The 21,654-nt window shown below is 32.5% G+C and overlaps 2 protein-coding genes across 2 annotated transcripts; both read left to right on the top strand.

Moving 5' to 3' along the window:
* The first annotated feature begins 365 nt into the window (after positions 1–365).
* On the top strand, positions 366–1,409 carry LOC144558385 (uncharacterized). Its single transcript, XM_078307227.1, has one exon. The coding sequence runs from the start codon at positions 419–421 to the stop codon at positions 1,277–1,279; it is 861 nt and encodes a 286-aa protein (XP_078163353.1). The 5' UTR covers positions 366–418; the 3' UTR covers positions 1,280–1,409.
* A 16,183-nt stretch (positions 1,410–17,592) lies between these two features.
* LOC144558351 (uncharacterized) lies at positions 17,593–18,582 on the top strand. The gene has a single exon (XM_078307180.1). It carries the CDS (start codon positions 17,669–17,671, stop codon positions 18,470–18,472), a length of 804 nt encoding a protein of 267 aa, XP_078163306.1. The 5' UTR covers positions 17,593–17,668; the 3' UTR covers positions 18,473–18,582.
* Positions 18,583–21,654: the final 3,072 nt, after the last annotated feature.

Here is a 21,654-nt window from a genome sequence, read left to right as displayed (position 1 = left end):
AGTTAGTAACTGAATTAATGTTAGGGCAATAATTGCTGGAAAGAAAATAGATAGAGATATTGTTGAGTTTTTAAGTTGGAGCTATATATACCAAGTTCATAATCTTTCAAGTATCATGCTAGTACCTCAAATATCACCACTTAATTAACTACTTCAGCATTTGCCATTACCTACAACTAATAAAATAAATACAAGGGTGCATTTTTATTAATTAATTTCATGTACTAGAAGCATGGTAGATTGGTGGATTGATGGAACTGAACAACATTGTCATTGTCAAAGGTCAAAATGTCAAATTATGATATTCCTCCCTTATAAATAATACACCACATATGCCCCCTCTATATACCAACAAAATCATTTTCTAAGAACAAAGGTAACTAACAGAGAACAAAACTGTTTGTATTGTTTCCTAATCATGGCCCACATCGGTGAATATGGTAATTCACTTGACTTCATCAGAAACCACCTCCTCGACGAAGAATATCTCGATCGGATTGTTAAATCTGAACCAACTGATCCGACTGTGACCCTCCTGAGATTCGGCAGTCAACCGTCTCCGACGCAAAACAAACCTTCGCTAACTGTATCTTCACCACAAGTAAAAAGCTTCGATTGGATCATGCAGCCAGTGAAAGAGGAAAGGATAAAGTACCGTGGCGTGAGGCGGAGACCATGGGGGAAGTATGCGGCTGAAATCCGAGACTCAAAAAAACGGGGTTCACGGATTTGGCTTGGTACATATGACACAGCTATTGAGGCGGCTAGGGCATATGACCTGGCAGCTTTTCGAATGCGGGGGTCAAAGGCGATACTTAACTTCCCCAATGAAATCGGCTGTAGCGGTGAACCAGGGATCTTGGCTGGAAAAAATACCAACTGTGTTGGTAAATCTAGTGATAATATAACAACCAAGAACACATCATCATTTGATGAATCACAGGATAGTTTTCACTGGGGTCAGAACTTGACAATCGAAGATGATCAATTGGGTACATGGGCTGAATCAGTGTTTGACAATATTGATTCAGCACAATTTCACGCCGAGCAGCAAACCGAGCCTTTGAAGAGGAAGAGACATGATGAGGCAGATTCTGAGGTGGCAAGGGAACAAAAGAAAGAGAGGTTGGCAGAGCTAGAGGTCGATAGAATGTATACACCGTTGAGCTGGACAGGTATTGATTGTTTCGACTGGGAGGAACCGCTAAACTTGCCACCATTGTCGCCTTTGTCTCCACATCCATCACTGGAATATCCTCAAGTTAGAGTCATTGGTTGAGAATATAGCAATTTGCATCAAGCTAGCTATTATATATTCGCTATATATAGTTTCCTTTGCATGTTCTTTGTTTATGTAATTTCATCACGCATTAGCAATCAATTTTTACTATGTGGAAGAGTTTCCACGAGGAGAGCAGGGTATGTCAACACTTTTGTATTTTTAATAGTATTTTTAAAATAATGTTCAAGCTAAAAATTTAAATAATGTCCATAGTCCATAGGGAAATTGTTAGTGTTGGATCAAATTTAAATCAATTTGGACATCATTATGTTTTCCATCAAACATTTTAAAGTCTTTAACAGTTGAATTTGCATGGCTTATTGTTAATGGAGGACTAATCAAATTTTAAATTTATATAAATGTGATTCACGTCTTATATATCTCAAGTGATCGATGAAGATTACATATTTATAGTTATTATATCTAACGTTGTTTGAGGATTATTCAATGCTACAAAATGTCACAAATTCACTTTGTAATTTATATTTCAAAATTTAAAACTCAAATTTAGAATACCAATAGTTGAACCAGGTTTTTTTTTTTATGAAAGATGCATTATCATAAAAGTTAGAAATTTAGAGTTTATCTTATATATTAGATCAAGATGTCATTAAATAAAACAATCATAATTAGTTGCATGGATTTGTTCATTTATTGACATACTTAATTTACAATATGTGAGGATAAAAAATGACTATTGTCGAAAGAAATTGTTATTCCTAAGGGTATCGTTATTACCGGCGAGAATATCTGTAACGATACCGATAGTAAAAAATTATTTTATCCTCGTGGATAATGACATATTTTTGTAGTTAATTATATAAAAATAAATAAAGATCAACGGTTTAGATTGAATATAACATTTGAATTCAAATTTTAAAATAATATTAAAAAGTGAGGTTGTGCTAATTAAAATGTGGCTTTAGAAGAAAAACCCTAGCTAATTGAATTGGAGAGATCATGTGTTGTAAAACAAGCTCATTTAGGCTGATTAATTGGTCGATTAGTCGTTTGCGATGATTAAACCATCGTTTATTTTTTCAATTAATCAACTGATTATTTCTAATTATAGTATATTATTTCCAATTATTTCTGATTAATCGTTTGGCGGTACCCTGTCCGTCTGATGAGCACATACCGTTATTTATAAAACTAGGACATATAGTGACAAGACAAGAGCCTTAATTCATAGGGAAAATTTCCGGTGTACCCATGAAAACATTTGAAATATCCAATTTACCCATTAAAATATGAAAATATTCAATTTACCCATTCAAACTGAACTTCTTTTCTTTTATCCCCATCTCATCATAAATATATTATTAGTCTTTTATTAAAAATCAAGTTGACTAATTTACCCCTGTCTTCTTCTCTCATCTAATTAATTCAACTATTTTAATCGGAGAGAACTCGTGAAGATGAGAGAAGAAAACAATTAATCTCACTTTAAATTTGCCAAAAAGAAACTCAATAGAAGAAACAAAACAAAGAGTAGACAACCTTTTTTCTTGTCTACCATCCTTTCTTTGCCAAAAAAGAGTATTGGGGGGGGGGGGGGGGGGGGGGGGGGGTTGTTTTGGTTGAAGAAAAATCAAAGAAATTGCATAGTGCTACTTCGTTTGGTATAATTTCAGAAGCTTCTTCCTTCGTTAATGATCAATGGGCAAAATGACAAAAGAAAGTTAATCTTCAAGTAGCCTTTGATTCCAAGCACACTCTATGACCTTCTTCGTTGAATACAAAGATCAACTAGAGACTAGACTTGAGCGGTTCCCTTCCAGAAGCAAGGTTCTATCTCATTTCAGAATATCATTGTGATCTCAATCATTTAGTTAAAATTCTATTTGATAGTCTTACCCAATTCACTTCAAACAAGCAGCCAAAACACTATAAAAGATCAGAGAGGAATATAGCCATAACGCTCACCCAGGGCCGGTCCTGAAGATTTTGGGACCCGGGGCGGAAGAAAATTTGGAACCCTTTATATATACAAAAATTTTATGAGACCGGCCAATACACTTCGATAAGTACTTCAACACTATATGCTTTAAGCCATTTTTGTATTTTTAAAATCCAAATAGTCGATCCGAACCATTCAATATGATATCCATATATAAAACGTGCTTGGAGACCAAAATTTACATTTTTTTGGTATCTTTTTTATTTTTTTAAGATAGGTAGAAAATTTATTAATTTAGAAGATTCTAAATCATAAAAAAAATTCTACTTACCTTAAAAAATAATAAAAAAAAAAAAAATGCAAAATTAGGTCTCCAAGCACGTTTTAATATGGATATTAGGTTGAATGGTTTGGATCAACTATTTGGACTTTTAAAACGCAAAAACTACTTATAAACATATGGTGCTGAAGTACTTATGGAAGCAATTAGGGGTGTTCATCGGTTCGGTTCGGTTTCAATTGAACCGAACTAGGCAAACCAAAGTTATAATTTGGTTTTAAAAATAGAACCGAACTGAACCGAACCGAACTAAAGTTTTATTTCGGTTTCTTCAGTTTCTTCGGTTCAAATCGAAAGATATTAATTTTTTTATTTAAAGCATTTGATTTATAATAAACCGAAGTATATTAAGAAATAAACCAGGGTATTAAGAAATAAACCAAAGTATTTAGAGCAATTGATTAAGAAATAAACGAGGTATTAAGAAATAAATTGGGGGTAGTCCGGACCAAATTCATAATATATAAAAATTCGACCGGTTCGATTTTTTCGATTTTGAAAATTTCCAAACCGAACCGAACCGAAGTTATAAATTCGGTTTTAAAAAGCAAACTGAACCAAACCATTAAACCGAATAAATAAAACTGTTTAGTCCAAACTAATTTGATTTGGTTCAAAACCGACTAAACCGGACCCAATAAACACCCCTAGAAGCAATTAGCCGGTCAGATTTTTTATTGATATGCCAATAAGTCATATTTATTTATAGAAAAATTTGAACCATTTATATATACAAAATTTGAGCTCTAATAGTTTATTTATTTTTAATATATACAATTTTTTATATATATATACGAACTAATTTTTCTTTTTTGAGGCCCCTAGAATTTTGGGGCCCGGGGCGGTCGCCCTGGCTGCACAGCCCTAGGGCCGGGCCTGCGCTCACCCCAGGATCATTGCAATAATATCCATCGCCATTATGTATGCCGACAGGTTGGTTATAGGCTAAACAATTAGCAAGACTGCTCTCCGATTGAAATAGTCAAATCAATTAGCACATGAAAGATATCAGAGAAGAAGACGGGAGTAAATTAGTCAACTTGGTTTTTAATAGAAGACAAATAATATATTTATGAAGAGATGGGGATAAAAGAAAATAAGTTCAGTTTGAATGGGCAAATAAGATATTTTTATGTTTTGATGGATAAATTGGCTATTTCAAAAGTTTTAATGGGTACACTGAAAATTTTTTCTTCATAAGAAAAATTTCCGGTGTACCCATGAAAACATTTAAGATATTTTACTCATTGAGTTTGAATCCGGTCCGCTCATTAAATATTGGCACAAATCTCAATCTTGTGAATTTCCAAATAGATCCGAATTAACTCTTTTTAGATCGTATCCGATTCTAAATTTTCTGTTTATATTATTTAAGAGGTTATGCACCTCAGGAGCCAGGATTTTCAGGATGACAGTTTGCTGTTGAATTATGACAAAAATTTGTACGAAAAAAAATAAATATATATATATATATATTGAAACGGCACTCTATTTATCATAAGATCCAAGTATTGAGTTGGAAGGCCATTCCGCTCGCAATTCCATATATGGTTGCCAATGTGTTCTTCCAGTACGGCTAAAAGGGCGAGTTCAGATCCAGTGAAGTAACTTAAAGATTAGGTTTTAAATCGGAACAGTTTGATTTGAATTTGAGATATCTGAAGTGGAGCACACACATCTCGAGAGATGAATTCGAATCGAAAAACAATTTCAAGCGACAGATTCAAATCCGACAGTTCCGATCCAAAATTTAAAGATTTAGTTACTTTGGAAAATCCGGACCCTAAAAGGGCAGGGACAAAGTGCAATAATTAGACTTTCATTAATTATTCCTTATTTAGTTGCCAATATGTTGGCAGTGGGAAATTTTTTTTATAAACTATAATTAATTAAATTAATTTTAGCAAAGCTGTATGATTAATTTTTTTTTTTTATAAAAATCATAAGAACCGAATTTCCAATTCGGTCTCCACAATTTACTTTTTAGAAAGATCGAATTAGGAATTCGATCTCCACATTTTTCTCTGTTTCAACCCCTGTTTTGGCTTTTCTTGAACACCCTGTATATTTCTGTTATTATGTTTTGGCCCTGTTTCTGCCAGAGACAGTCCATGTTTCTTCCAGGAACAAGTTGTTTCTGCCAAGAACAACCCTTTTTTCAAAATAAAGGGAGACTGAATCCCCAATTCAGTCAAAAAAAAAAAGTAAAATGTGAAGACCGAATTGGGGATTCGGTTCTTCTGATTTTTGTACAAAAATAGTAATTATGCTGCTTTGCTAAAATTAATTTAATTAATTATGGTTTATAAAAAAAATTCGCTAGTGAGAGATTCATCATTCACGTGGAGACTTGAATAGGTTTCTCTCGTCTTCTGATATGACTTTGAAGATAAAATTAAGATTTTGTATTGATTTTTAATTTAAAGTCTTCTCGCAGATTTTTTATTCTATTAATTTTCAAGATAATGAAAGATATGAATGCACTGCACCGGGACACTGTGCAGTCTGTCACAGTCACAGCTAATCATCCAAATGACTCGTCGTCCCATTGTGACAGTTGACATCACCTTGCCTATGCTATTTTTCTGAAAAGAACCATTCACAATTATACCCTGAAAATTTATATGGGTAAAAAGTCTTCTTTTTGGATATTAATTTTTAAAAGATAAAAAAAAAAAATTAGGTTTGAACAAATATATAGGCAATGGAAAATTTACTTTTTTATGGTTAAGATAGATGGATATAGGTAATTGTGCTATAAAATATCTGTCTCTTTCATATTATTACTAAATTTGATCTTTTAATTGTTGATGTTTTTCAGCATAATAGGATCCATGTTTCTCTTATAGCATTTCAATCGTTTATATTTATTATTCTTAATTAATTATACAGTAGAATGTTGAGATATTTTTATACATTTTTAGGAATAAAAAAACATAGAGGATATATGATTATGAAGGATTCAGAATGAGAATCAATCTTTGATATAGTGGCAAAGGCAATATTAACAGTGTGAGAGATTGCAAATTTAAAATCTAAATGAGAAATTCTTTGTAAATATTAAAACGGTTGGATGACTGGCCCAAAACTTTACTAAAAAAGGATTAAGAAGATGCTTCTACTTAAGAGTTGTAATAAATCCTAATTCAAGAGTTGTTGTTCCATATAAAAAAAAGAAGTAAAATTAAGACTAAAGAATAAAAAGAGAATTTTATTCACAATAAAAAAAACAGTATTTCCATAAAATTAAGATATTAATTAACAAAAGTAAAAACGATATAAAGTAATTTAACCTTACCTTACCGAACAGTCCACAGATTAGAAATTGACAAATATATGATTCATTTAATATTTCAACCGTTGGACTTGGTATATATGGAGTCAAATCGTCTCTCCACTAATATAATATATCTAACGAACTTTGACCACAACAACAAAAACAAGCAAATTAAATTAATTAGTATGATGTGCGAGAGATGTTGGTGAGTACATCTTCAAGAGACTATCGGATTGACTTCGAACTACAAATTTAAATTGTTCAAATTCACATAATTCGTAAGTGATGCATGTACGTGCCAAAATTTTAAAGTTTTGAATTCATTTAATACATGATTAAGTAGTCAAAAAATAATGAAAAATGAATACATAAAACAATTTAAAAATAACTTATAAATTAAATTTTTTTTTTACTGCTTGATCATGTACTAAATGAATTCAACACTTTAGAATTTTTGAATGTACATGCATCACTCACGAAGTACATAGATTTCAACAGTTTAGATTCGTAGTTCAAAATTAATCTGATAGCCTTTTGAAAATGTGCTCATCAATCATTATTAGTGAGCACATCACACCTAATTTTACTCAACACAAACCTCTTCTATTAACATTCGTCTTATTACATTCTGGTCAGGTTGTGGGCGGTGGTTGATTCTATCTAATTCGGTTTGATATCCGATACGAACTTTTTAATCCTTATTAAGATACGTGTACTTGATCCGCATACATTTTTTTTTTTGAGACAGAAACGAGGGTCTAGCCCTCATTTGATTAAAGGAACAAGATTACAAGAGTTTTGATACTTGTTCTGAGAAAATAAAAAGCAGTTGGCTCAGACACTTGAGCCCTGAAAAGAAATAGAAATGAAAAGAAATAGAAATGCAGTAATCGAACTAAGTAAAGCAGAAACTAAAAATTGAAAGCCAAAAAGTAGTAAGCAAAATTTTATTCCTCTCTTTTTTTGTGCTTGTGCTTGTTTCTTATGTGCGCGCGGCGCGCCTGCTGTTTGATTAACCTTGCTGTCAGTCGTGCTGCTTTGTGTTCTTCTTTTATTTCTTCTGCCAATTCGTGCGGTTGTTTTTCATTTTGAAACTGTTCATGTAAATTTTAATTAATTAATGTTGATTAAACAATTCTGATCGGATATCCACATCTCATTCCCCCCCCCCCCTTGTAAGAAGAGTAAAAATAAACCTACTACATATTGCTTTAATTAATTACATGGGGATAACTTTTAACTTCATTTCATTTCTAGTCTTCAAAACCTGCCGTATAAATAGAACTTGGGAATAAAGTGCCTTTGACAATTTCACATGCATTAAATGCGGCCGCATGCACTAAGATTCTTTTCTCATCCCGTTGATAAATCTGATTTTCTTGACATGAGTAGAACTGGATATTCTTAAGCTCACCGATGTGTTTGGTGAGCTTAATTCTAAAATCAAATAAATTAGTTTCAAAAAATAAATTCAAACTGTTAAAATTGATTTATTTCACAAGTAATGAATTTACATATAAAATTTTTAAAATTTTGAATTAACTTTGTATAAAATTAAGTGGTAAAAAATATTCAAAAAGTAAATGCACTAAAATTAATTTATAAACCTTCTAAAATAATTTGAAAATTTAAAATATTTGCATGTAATTCATCACTTGAAAAATAGATGAATTTCAACAGTTTGAATTTATCGTTTGAATCAAATATAATATATTTTAGAATTAAGCTCACCAAATACTTTGGTGAACTTAAGAACACCCTAGTTTTACTCTTCTTGACATAGCTTATATAGAGGAAAGTGAAAATTTGTGAAAACATAATTTATTTCTTTCTAACTGTATTAATTGTTCATACCATCAATCTATTTTTTAATGAAATAGAAGCATCAATTAATCATAGCTCCCCAAAAAAGTTGAATTGAAAAGCAAAATTAACATGTGAGGCAATCCAAATCTATATATAGCCGGTTAATATAAGGTAACCCTACTCCATGTAATTATATTTATGAAATTTGAACTATTTAACTGTTAATATAACAAAAAATTATTAGTTTTCTTAGCTATATATTTAAAGTTGTTTTTTTTTTTTGCTAAAGGTTGAAAATAAAATTATCCAACTATATAATATCCAAAAGAGATTTCTTCATTCATATTTCGAACATGCAACCTCTCACACAAAAGATATTGATTTCGTTATATATATAAAGTTCTTCAAATTAACTTTATTATAAAATTAACAAAATATATATTCGTAAGTAAATATATACAACTAGAATGGACTGGATTTTAATTATTTTACACATTAATTAGTTAAACAAAATATGAAAATAACTATAATGAAGTATATTGATAATTGAGCTCATGTGGTGTGTTGGTATGGTTCGAGTTCAAATTAGCTAGAGCTCGATAGCTCGACTCCATTCGACTTATAAGTAAATCAAGTTTAAATAACAATAAGCTCAATCGACTGGTTTACAATTCTATTCCCTTCGTCAAAAGGAACTCTCTAAAAGATGCGGATGAGATTTTTTTTTTTAGGAAAAAGAGAAATCTAGTTCATATTTGATTGATAATTTTGGTTACAAAAGTATTGTAATTGTAACTTAAAGTAAAAAAACACAAGTTACTCAAAATACTTAAGCTAAAACAAAAAATAAAATAAGGAAGTAAAGAAAAGTAAAATACCAGTAGAAAAATCTACAGTTGTAAAATTTTTTCTCTTAAGAAAATTTTTGATTCACCGGTCAATCTTCTCGCGCTTGTGGGGCGGAGCCATGCAATAGGTAGTCCACTTCATCTATCAATTCCGGTATTGTTTTGTCCGATTCTCTGAAAATTCGTGCGCATCTCTCCCTCTAGATGACAAACATTGTAACTAGTAAGGTTCCTCTCGCATTCTTGTTGTTGTTAATGTCGAGTGCGGCTTCAATCAGCTGTTGTTGGTCTTGGGAGCCCTCGACTTATCCGTTTGACTGGATTTGCAAAACATACATAATTGCATTTTACAGTTTTCCTTCTTGAGCATTTGTGCATGTTCATGACAAGTGAAGAATCAGTAATTATACATCAATGATGAATTAATAAACTGCAATAGAACATCAAGAATGTAGTCATGAAGCACAAAACACTGGATAGCAAAAGTATTAACTCAAGATTAATGATAACATATATGTAAGATTGGTAAAATAAGCTTGAAATTGACATAAGTGAGGCTTACTGTTATAACGGTCCAGTGACTGTTACAATAGAATAAATAAATCATGTACAAATCCCGTGATGCATAAAATAGGTTTTAGCGTCACCGAATGCTAACCCTTCCAGAGGATTTCCGTGGAGGGTACCGCGGTCACGGTCAATGACCGTTATCAACAGTGGTCACCGTTATACTCCAAACCGCTCAGATTAACTTACCGTTGTAACGGTCCCCTGTACCGTTGCAACGGTTAGCACCACTTACTTTCTTTTTATCAACTCTCTATAAATAGAAGATATACCAATGTTTGGAGTATCACTCGAGCTACCTCCAACCTCAATATTTCGTATTTACAGATCTAGAGAAAGCTGTTGTTGCTTGTGCACTCCAACTTCAATATACACAATCAATCTCAAGCTTATTCAATTAATTAACCAACTCCTAGAGTGATCCTACATGAACAAATCATTTACTACTTCGAGCCTTGTGCTCATCTAGCAATCCTTGAGTCCTCGCAAATCAGATTGTCTTGTTAGGGCTGTGTGACTTTCTAGAAGAATTATAAGGGCTCACCGGTTCCACCTTGTACTCTTTTCTCATTGGGTAAAGAAATGTGCGCCATCTAGAAGGTTGCGAGCCCTGGAGATGTAGGCAGTAGGCGTTAGTGCTGAACTCCGTAAACAACTCTCGTGTCAAATGTCTCTAAACTCTACTATTTACTTTACATTTAGTTTAGGACAAAGTTATTCTAGTTTCTGCCAAAAATAACTTATAGACACGCTAGAACATTATTAAATAGACAAAAATATAAAAAGACCTATTTCCCCCCCCCCCCCCCCCCCCCCCCCCTCCCTCTAGGTGCCTTTGAGACAAAACAAGTGATATTAGAGCAAAAAAATCAAATTAAGATACACTTAATTTGATTATTGTATTAGATCCTTGAAAATGTCATGTTTGCGAAATATTCAATTTCTACGACTAATTGGACCATAAAATTATGATTGGTAAGTATTTAATTGAAGGCTGTTAACCTGAAAGAGATTGATGTTACAATATAACGTATTTATATCAATTTTTGCTCCTTTTAGAATTCTAAACGAAACGTGTTTCACCTATAACAGGTAAAGAAGTGCTTTAGGCGAACATGAATTGTCAATTAGATGCCTCCAAGGCTCCAAAGTTTAATTTCTCATCCATTAATTGTTACCGGATTTGGTTATCCAGATATCCATAGAAGTCGCAGGGATTGGTAATAGAGATGATCAGTACGTACAACAGTTGTTTAGCATGATTAATTGGTTGATTAGTCGGTGGTGATGAAGAAACCATTCCAAATAAATTTGTCAGAAGGCTATTTGCTGGCGATACTGATTAATTGGCCGATTTATCCGATTAATTATCTGTTTTTTTTGTTTAAACGACCTGATTAATCATTCATTTTTCTGTTTAATTATAAGGCCTATTTGTTGGGTTTATTATTATTATTTTTTATATTTATTCGTTATATATATTGTATTTTATCTTGTCTTATATATGTGGACTTTTGTAAATGATAATTTCAACAAACTTTATTAATTAATAAGAAAATTAAGTTAAAATAAGTTTACTTTTTATTTGCTCATGTGTTAAATTAATCATTTGTAATAATAATAAATTATGAGTATATGAATGCAATATTAATGAAAATGTAAAATTGTCTGCGAAATTCTGATTAATCGTCCTCATACTAATTAATCACTTAGCGTTATTCCGTCCATCCAATGAGCGCATACCGTTATTTACAACACTCAATATGATTGGTATTTTTTTTTTTTTTTTGTGGCGGTTTCAACAGATTCAAACCAAAGCACCTAAAAAAAACTGTTAATTTAAATTCATGAATACAGTAGGCTACAAATTAGTTCTATTTGTTATAAAAATTCAAAAAACAGAGAAATTTTCTTGTTAGTGTGATATATGTATAGATATTTTTGTCTGTAAGTTTAAAACTATGACCCTAAACATACTACAAATTAGTCATAGCGCTGTCAGAGAAGTGATGCTTCTATGGACATAAGGACCTATTTGTAAAATGAAAATATTTTTATTTTCAAAGTTCAAACAGTCGATCCGAACCGTTCATCTTGTTCTCCATGTTAATATGTGCTTGGAGACCAAATTTTACATTTTTCTGAATTTGTTTACTATTTATTAAGATGGGTACAAAAAATATCAAATTCAGACCATTGAATTTTGTACCCATCTTAATAAATAGTAAAACAATTCAGAAAAATGTAAAATTTGGTCTCCAAGCACATATTAATGTGGAGAAAAAGATGAACGGTTTGAATCGACTGTTTGAACTTTGAAAATAAAAATATGTTCATTTTACAAATAGGTCCTTATGTCCATAGAAGCCTTTGCCTTAAAATAATCATAGGCACAATTAATTCTGCTTTTTGTTTGACTTACATGATTTAATACTGGAGTTGAATAAGTCTACTGAATTGAAGCCTTCCTAGTGAGGCAGTGCATTACAAATGCATTGAGCAACACAAAACTTGGATTGTTGCTAGTGTTATGGGTTGTGCACAGACCCGTATGCCTGTGTCTTACTTAGGCATGCCTCTCTCTATTAAAGCTCCATGTAGACCAGATTTTTTACCCCTGATAGAGAAGATAGAGAGCAGAGTTGAAGGTTGGCAAGGGAAGCTGCTTTCTAAGGGTGGCCGGTTACAGTTAATTAATTCGGTACTGTGTAGCATACCTATCTACCTAATGACATGCTTCTCATTGCCTAAATGGGTGATAAAAAGGATTGAAAGTGTTTGTAGAAATTTTCTTTGGGGCAAATCACAAGGTGATGGAAGAGGGGTGCCTCTGATTAATTGGGGTATTATTTGCACACCAAAAAAATTTGGTGGTATGGGGGTTCCTAATTTGCATATACGTAATGAGTCTCTACTCCTTCGATGGTGGTGGAAGACAAATCAGTCGGGTTCCTTATGGTGCTCGATCATTACCACTATAAGAACACACAGGCCAAACAGAAAAGGACCTAAGATTTGGCTTGTCAATGGGTCATTTTTTTGGAAGCAGCTCATCAAAATACAGAAACGATTTCAGTGGTGTACAAGATGGGAGGTAGGCAATGGTAAGTCTATTTCCTATTGGTATGATCATTGGGGGTCTGACCCTATCAGATCAATTAGAGACAGACAAAGAAGACCGCAATTGCAACTCATCTCTCTCCATGATGCGGTTTCTGATGATTCTCCGGTTCTTTCATTCTATTCTGGAGCAATTCCGGTTCTGACAGAATATGATGATATGCTAATTTGGCGATGGTCTGCAAGTGGAGAGTACACAGCCTCTTCATTCTATAACTTGATTTCATCAGCAGGGAAGATAATTTGGCCATACAAAGAGGTGTGGGCTGCGGTAGCTCCGTCAAAAGTGAAGATTTTCAGCTATTTGCTGCTACAAGATCGTATTCTGACACACGAAGTGATGCAAAGAAGGGACATGAATTGCGAGATGCGATGTGTCATGTGTGATGAGTGTCCGTTAGAAACCGCTCAACATCTGTTCTTTGATTGCATTAATGCACGGCAGGTTTGGGGGCAGCTGCAAGTACTGGTACAATATAGACACTCGGTGGAATCAACATGGGTGGCATCGAGACAACGGTATTGTCAGCAAACTGGGCAGCCCAAGCATATTTGGACTACTCAATTTATGGCAGTGCTTTGGTCTATATGGAGGCAAAGAAACGAGGTCATTTTTCGGGGGAGAAAGCTACCAACTTGGATTGTGGCAAATCGTGGTATGGAAGATGCCTCACTTTGGGGTCAGTTTTGTGGGAAAAAAAGATTTTTGTTTAGGGGAGTTCGGGCACAGTAAGGAAGAGGAGTATGAATAGTGTAATAATGTAGGAATATGTTGCTGTAATTGCATCTAATTTTAATATTGGTAGCCACTACCAATTTTTTTCAAAAAAAAAAAACACAAGTCTACTGAATTGAATTTTCTGTTAAGCCATAATTGTTTTTCTAATTACACAGTCTACTGGATTACATATTTATTTAATTGTTGTAATTCAAATAACCAATGTGCTTAATAGAGCTAAAGTGTTCCAATTTATCGGGCATTATGAAGTTAAAATTCAATCATTTGAAAAAAATAATCAATTAAACTTAAGAAACCACCATTTTCAATGACCATACTACTTATCCAAGTTTGCTACTAAACAGGGGAGAGTGACGAAGTATCACAAAAAAATATTATATTATTAATTGCAAGAAGTGAAAATGATAAAATATATAATTGTATAACGGTGTCACATAAAAGTGATTAGAAATTGTCAAACGGTTAATTTAATATTTCAACTGTTAGACCCAGCATGGGTCAAACTTGCAGTTGCAATTTAACGAAGCTTTGACCCCAGCCTCGTTAATATAGCGTTTATCTTGTGTACATCCTTGTCAAAAGAGAACAAAAAAATTCAACCCTACTATATATATATACACATGAATTGTATAGATCGTAACAGCTTATTTTGAAACAATATGAATTCTTCAAACCTACCGTAATTAGTAAGTACGAAAATTAGCTCAAGATAAGTCAGTATGATCAGGTGAAAATATTTACCGATCGAGCTTTTTTTAAATTATATAGCCCACAATTAATGGTGAAAATAATGTATGACTAGTATACTGTGTAAGTCAATCCAACTCTGTTAATATCTTTCCTAAGCAGCTAGTTAGTAACTGAATTAATGTTACGTTAATAATTGCTGAAAAGAAACTAGATAGAGACGTTGTTGAGTTATCCGCTTAGAAACGGAATGCACACAACCACAGACCGGGCCAGGTCAAACTGGGCTCATAAATAGTATGACTCTTTCTATTTTGGGGGAATTTCATGTATACCTCTCAAAAACTTCAAAATTACGTATATTTCCTTTAAATTTTAAAATTACATATTTACGTCTCTAAACTTCAAAAACTCACATTTTTATCTATTTTATTGTCTTTTATATTAAAACACATTCTAAATTTATAAAATACCTATTTACCCTTTTATTAAAAAGCATAAAACGTCCATCTGGTTCCAATTTGAATCTAAAGGTTCCTCTACCGTATGAATTGCTTTAAGATCTGTGCGCACTAGTTCAGCACGAATTTTGAAGCAAACATACACAAATATATCAACATGCACAGATCTTAATGCGATGCAGGCATATCAAAATTGCTTTGAGATCCATGCATGCTAGATTAGCACGAATCTTAAAGCAAACACGCAATAATCTTATTGCAATGCACGGATTAGACGGTAGAGGAACTCTTCAGATTCAAATTTGAGTTCGATGGAGCGTTTTATATTTTTAAGGGTAAAATAGATATTTTACAAATTCAAAATGAATTTTAATATAAATAGAAATTTAGATATATATCCATCATAACTTCAAAATTAGTTATTTCCCCGTCTAAATATAACTATATTGTATAAATATACCCATTACACAATTAAATTGATTAAGATTATTGATTTATAGTAATAAACACGATAAAAAGACAATTTTACCCATTATTCAATTAAAGATACTGATTGAGAAATAAAGGTCTTCTTCCAGCTCCATTGGCAACGCGAGAGAGACAAAAAGTGAGAGGCATACACTCTTACCCCTGCGCATGCACACACTAAGTCAGATGGAGAACGGAGGCATCTACAAGGAATCGTTTAAGCAAGAAAAGGTTATCATCGATAGAGATCCAAGGACTGCTAATTATTTTTTTTCTTTTTATTTTCTTCTTACACATTTCTGGTCGTTGTGAAAAATTCAGCTTCTAGTGCTTTGAATAGTGCTCAATTTGACTCTCTCTGTTGTAGTTAAGAAAGTTTGATTGTGCTTACCTCACTCCCTTGCCATGGCCTGTGGCCCACCTTAAAAATATAATAATCTCAAATCAATGTTAAGATTATATTCTTCGCCGGTTGGGATTTTCAATAGCTTTCGAAATTATTTTTTCTTTTTAACAATTTCACATCTAAGTACAGGCTCAAAGTTCTTGCATGAATGGTAGAAATTGTACTAAAGAAGTAATTGAACTTAAGCAAAAGAAAAAAAGAAATAATGGGGGTGAATCTATTGGTTGGAGCTAGCTTTCTTCAATTTGCCAGATCTTTGAATTGAATGAAATGCGTCAGGGAAAGTAAAATTATGAATAATAACGTAAATAGTTGTTTTAATCAATGTAAAACAATGGCGAGAAGATATGATATTATGCCTCTCACCCAAGAGAGGACCTTTGGTTGGCGTGATTCTACCACCGAGACAGTATCAGTGTTTTTAATTGAAGAAAGGGCATAACTGTCTTTTTATCTTGTTTATTACTACTAATCAGTATTTTTAATTGATTTAAATGAGTAATGGGTATATTTATAATATAGTTATATTTAGATGGGAAAATAAATAATTTTGAAGTTTTGATGGAAAAATATCTAATTGAAGAAGTTATGATGTGTATGTATCTAAATTTCTCTAATATAAAAGACAATAAAATGAATAATGATGTGAGTTTTTTGAAGTTTAGAGGGGAAAATATGTAATTTCAAAATTTAGAAGAAAAATACGTAATTTTGAAGTTTTTGAGGGTTATACGTCAAATTCCCCCTTCTATTTTATACAAATACTAATTATTATTTATTTTATTTGTTTTTTTTTATTCCTGTTTTTGTTCAAAATAGTTTTGTTAATGACTTGATACGACTCTTTCTATTTTAAACAAGTAATTATTTATTTTATTTGTTTTTCTTTTATTTTTCTTGGCTTGGATTCCTGTTTTTGTTTTTTCGCTTTATTTTCAATTTAAAATACAAGGGTGCATATATTTATTATTAAATAATTGTTTGTGCTAGAAACGTGGAACATAACAACATTGTCATTAGGGGTGTCAATGGTACCTTTTTAGCCGTTTACCCGACTCGTATCGTATTCGATAAGTCGGGTATGGGTAAGATTTTTTTTTCGTTAGTTTATTGGGTATGGGTAAAAAAAAAATTTCGTTAAATAAATAGTAAGGGTATGGGTAATGACTATTTCGTACCGTTACCCTATAGGGTAATTATAAAATCCAAATATATATTTAATTCAATTTCCAACCCACTTAAATGTATATTCGTGTTTTTGAATTTTTATTCTTTATAAAAATTAATTTAGTAGGAATTGATTGCACATTTATTTTATTTTTTTTATTAGAAATGCACTTATATATGTGTTAAAATGAATGAGTTTTTGATGTTTAATTTGTAAAATATAATAAAACTAATTATTATACTAGTATTATCCGTTATTCACCCGCTACCGTTTCGTTACCCGATAATATTAACGGGTAAGGGTAGGGTAGGGTAAGATCAATTTTTAATGGATATGGGTAGGATATGAGTAAGATCAATTTTAATGAGTATGGGTGTGAAAATGTCTCCACCCGACCCGTACCGTACCCATTGACACCCCTAATTGTCATCTTCGACTTATCAGCATGGTAGCTTTCAAAGGTCAAATTGTGATGTTCTTTGCTTATAAATACAGCACCTATGCCCCCTTCTCCTTTACCAACAAATACATTTTTCTAAAAACAAACTAACTAACAGAGAAGAAAGTTGTTTGTGTTGTTTGTTTCAAGTTTCCTTCTCATGGCTTACAACAGTGACAATGGTAACTCACTTGAATTTATCAGAAATCACCTCCTCGACGAAGCATATCTCGACCTGGTATTTAAATCTGAGCCAACTGATCCGGCTGTAACCGTACTCCGATTCGGCAATCAACCATCTCCAACGCAAAACAAACCATCACTGACTGTATCTCTACCACAATCAACCGTGCAGCCAGTCCAAGAGGAGAAGATAAAATACCGTGGCGTAAGGCGGAGACCATGGGGAAAGTATGCGGCTGAGATCCGGGACTCGAAAAAACGGGGTTCACGGATTTGGCTTGGTACGTATGACAGAGCGATTGAGGCGGCTAAGGCATATGATCTGGCAGCTTTTAAAATGCGGGGGTCAAAGGCGATACTTAACTTCCCGAATGAGATCGGCTGTGATGGTGAATCAGTGCTCCTCTTGGCTGGAAAAAATACCAACTTAAGTAAATCTAGTAATAATATCACAACGAAGAACACATCATCATCTGATGAATCACAAGATAGTTCTGAGTGGGGTCAGAACTTGACACATGAAGATGATCAGTTGGGTACATGGGCTGAATCAGTGATTGACATTGATACAGCGCAAGAAGATTCTGAGGAGCAAACCGAGCTGTTGAAAAGGAAGAGACATGATGAAGCAGATTCAGAGGTGGTAAGGGAACAAAAGAAAGAGAGGTTGGCAGAGTTAGAGGTCGATAGAATCTATACACCGTTGAGCTGGACAGGTATCGATTGTTTCGACTGGGAGGAACTGCTTAACTTGCCACTATTGTCGCCTTTGTATAGTTAGATTCATCAGTTGAGAATATAGCAATTTGCATCAAGCTATTATATATCCGCTAGCTATATAAAGTTTCCTTTGCATTTTCTTTGTTTATGTATTTTTTATCATTTTATGAGAAATTATATAGCAATTAGCTACTGTTTAATTTTTACTATGAGTTTCCGCGAGAAGAGGATCAGGGACACAGGGTATATATATCAACTCTTTGCTGTGATTTTTCCCATTTCTTTTCCTTTTCCAAGTCGAGATACTTGTCTCTTCTTGGAATTAGAACGTTAAATTAAATGACAAAAATAAAAAATAAAAAGATTAAATTGTACTATACAGAAAGTGTGAAATGAATTTGCGGGAGATGTATGAAAAAAACAAAATTCTGACAGAGGTGTGGTAACGGTCATAGCTAAATTAAAATATATAAGAACTGAGTCACCATGGTAAAAAAAAATTGACGAAAGAGAATAGACCACAATTTTAATATTGAATGATTGCAATTGATAGTTGGTTTTTTTGTTTGTTTTTTTTAAATCTTTGACAGTGGCTACCAATTAATGTTACAATTGATAGTTGATATAGGAGTATTTATTGACTTTTGAAAGTATTTAATAATTTTATCGTGTATTTAACTTAATTTTTAGATATATTTACAAGGAGATTAAACAATGCCATTATTTTTTTTGCCTTCATCATAATTCTATTTCTTCAACTACAATTACTTAAATTTTAAATCTTAAATATCAAAACAAAAATGTTAGATATGATCTATATATATCAATTTTGTTTTGATTAGTAAAATTAAGAACTTATAAAAATACATTAATGTAGATAAATTCTGAACGTTAATGTGAAATATTAATTCATAGTACCAACCATTATGTGCTATGCATGGTATCGTACATATTATAATGATAAAAAGATGTTGGAAAAATTCCCACGACATCAAGGTGTGGGAGGAAATTCAATCTACCAGAAATGGTCAAATATATGATCTCGTCTGATTGTTTGTCAAACGTACGGGATCTGTTATGAATAAATATAAGAATAAAATACAATTCATGCTAAGAGCGTGATATATATTGAATTACATGATGAATTAAGAAGATATATATATATGCTTCTTAAGAAGACGTCTAAGCATGTATAAATCCTCTAATTCAACAGTCTTCCATAGAATTAATTAAGATACTAACAAGACTAATAATGATTTGAGGTATATTTTTAACCTTACCCCAGAAATTGACAAATGGTCCATTTAATATTTCAACTGTTGGACTTGGTATGGAGTCAAACCAGCTCTCAACTAATATCAGTTAACGAATTACTTTGATTGAATGTCTCTTACGGCAGGGTCGGAATCAGAAAATAAATTGAGATGACAGCATTAGAAATTTACACATCTAATTAATTAATGCGGATCAAGCAACTCAAACCACTGCTGACTTTCCTTGTAAGAAAAGAGTAAAAATACAACCTAGCTACTAGTCTACAGTCACCTACATGTCGGTATGTTGCGTTAATTAATTACGTGGAGCGCACTTTGAATTGATAGTCTTCAAAACCTGCTGTACTATGTAATGGACTAATTCTTTCTGGTAAATAATGCCAAGGCCTACGGTCAGCTAAAGCCCGAAAGAAAATAGTTTAAACATGCCATGTTTTATTAATATCCCTTTCATTAACCACAATTAATGAAGTTTTCCTATATTAAGCGCACCTTTTGCAATTTTAAGAGCTGAGAGAATATTTTTTATTTGAATATTTAATTTACCCTTACTCTTTAATACTCACCTCCTTTTATTTCTATATGTACCTAGATTCATTAATACTGGTACATTCTATATAAATAGAAACAATTCAATTCAATTATATCTTGAAAAATAATGATGAAAGTTGAATGGGATTGTCTATTATGTATTTTAGTTAAGCACATGTCATAATAAAAAAATATGAGAGGGCTCAAATTTTATAAGCGTTGAAATTTATTTTTGTAAGAATGTTCACAGTCACTGATGGCGAGGATTGTGAGTGAGTGCAACGATGAAGTTTTGTTAATTTATCTCAATTCATTTTTTTTATGTTGTGGTGAACACAGTATCATGATTGAGTAGGGTACTGTTTTGAATTTAGTTGTAATACACACTATCCTACGTTTGTGCACTATACAAATGCAATAATACTAACAGTTTCTATCATGGAAATTAAAAAAAATAAAATAATAAGAATGTTCACAATCACATTCACGAGATCATAGTATAAGAAGTAGATCAATATTTCTAAAATTATATATGCAGTCACTAATTAATTAATGAGACAACATTATTACGGTAAAAACATATATGTTTTAATCATTGTTTCTAATATATTATTCGAGTAGAACTAGAGTGTTCTTAAGTTTACTAAGTTCTTTGGTAAACTCAAGTTTAAAACCCATCAAATTGGCTTTAAATGATGAATCTGAACCGTTGAAATCCGCCTATTTTACGAGTGATGTGTCTACATGATGAAGGAGATTTAGAGGTGGCAAGGGAACAAAAGAAAGAGAGGTTGGCAGAGTTAGAGGTCGATAGAATGTATACACCGTTGAGCTGGACAGGTATCGATTGTTTCGACTGGGAGGAACTGCTTAACTTGCCACTATTGTCGCCTTTGTATAGTTAGATTCATCAGTTGAGAATATAGCAATTTGCATCAAGCTATTATATATCCGCTATATAAAGTTTCCTTTGCATTTTCTTTGTTTATGTAATTTTTTTTATCATTTTATGACAAATTAGCTACCGCTTAATTTTTACTATGTGAGTTTCCGCGAGAAGAGGATCAGGGACTTAGGGTATATCCATATGCTTAATTTTTTTTAGCATATGCGTATGCGGTCGGCAGCCGTGTTTAGAATATTCATACGGTTTTGACCATGCGGCCACATATGTGGTCCGAATATGCGGTCATGCGGAATAAAAAAGCGCATATGCGGATTAAAAATGCGGTCATGCAGTCCGAATATGCAGCCATGTGGACTGAAATATGCATCCATACAGTCCTCCCATGCGGTTTTGATAATTTGATTGTATTTTAATTAAAATTTATGTGAAAAAAGTCAAAAAACTATTGTTAGTTATGTCATTATGTGAAAATAAATTCAAATATATAAATATGAATATATATATATATATATATATATATATATATATATA

Source organism: Carex rostrata, chromosome 8 (genome assembly GCF_964058835.1).
Source record: "Carex rostrata chromosome 8, lpCarRost1.2, whole genome shotgun sequence".
In the NCBI taxonomy this organism is placed as follows: Eukaryota; Viridiplantae; Streptophyta; class Magnoliopsida; order Poales; family Cyperaceae; genus Carex; species Carex rostrata.
This window is presented reverse-complemented; position numbering and strand designations above follow the sequence as displayed.

Bases quoted from the DNA above. Each gene is read 5' to 3' on its own strand.
- LOC144558385 (XM_078307227.1), top strand. From the start codon at position 419: ATGGCCCACATCGGTGAATATGGTAATTCACTTGACTTCATCAGAAAC.
- LOC144558351 (XM_078307180.1), top strand. From the start codon at position 17,669: ATGGCTTACAACAGTGACAATGGTAACTCACTTGAATTTATCAGAAAT.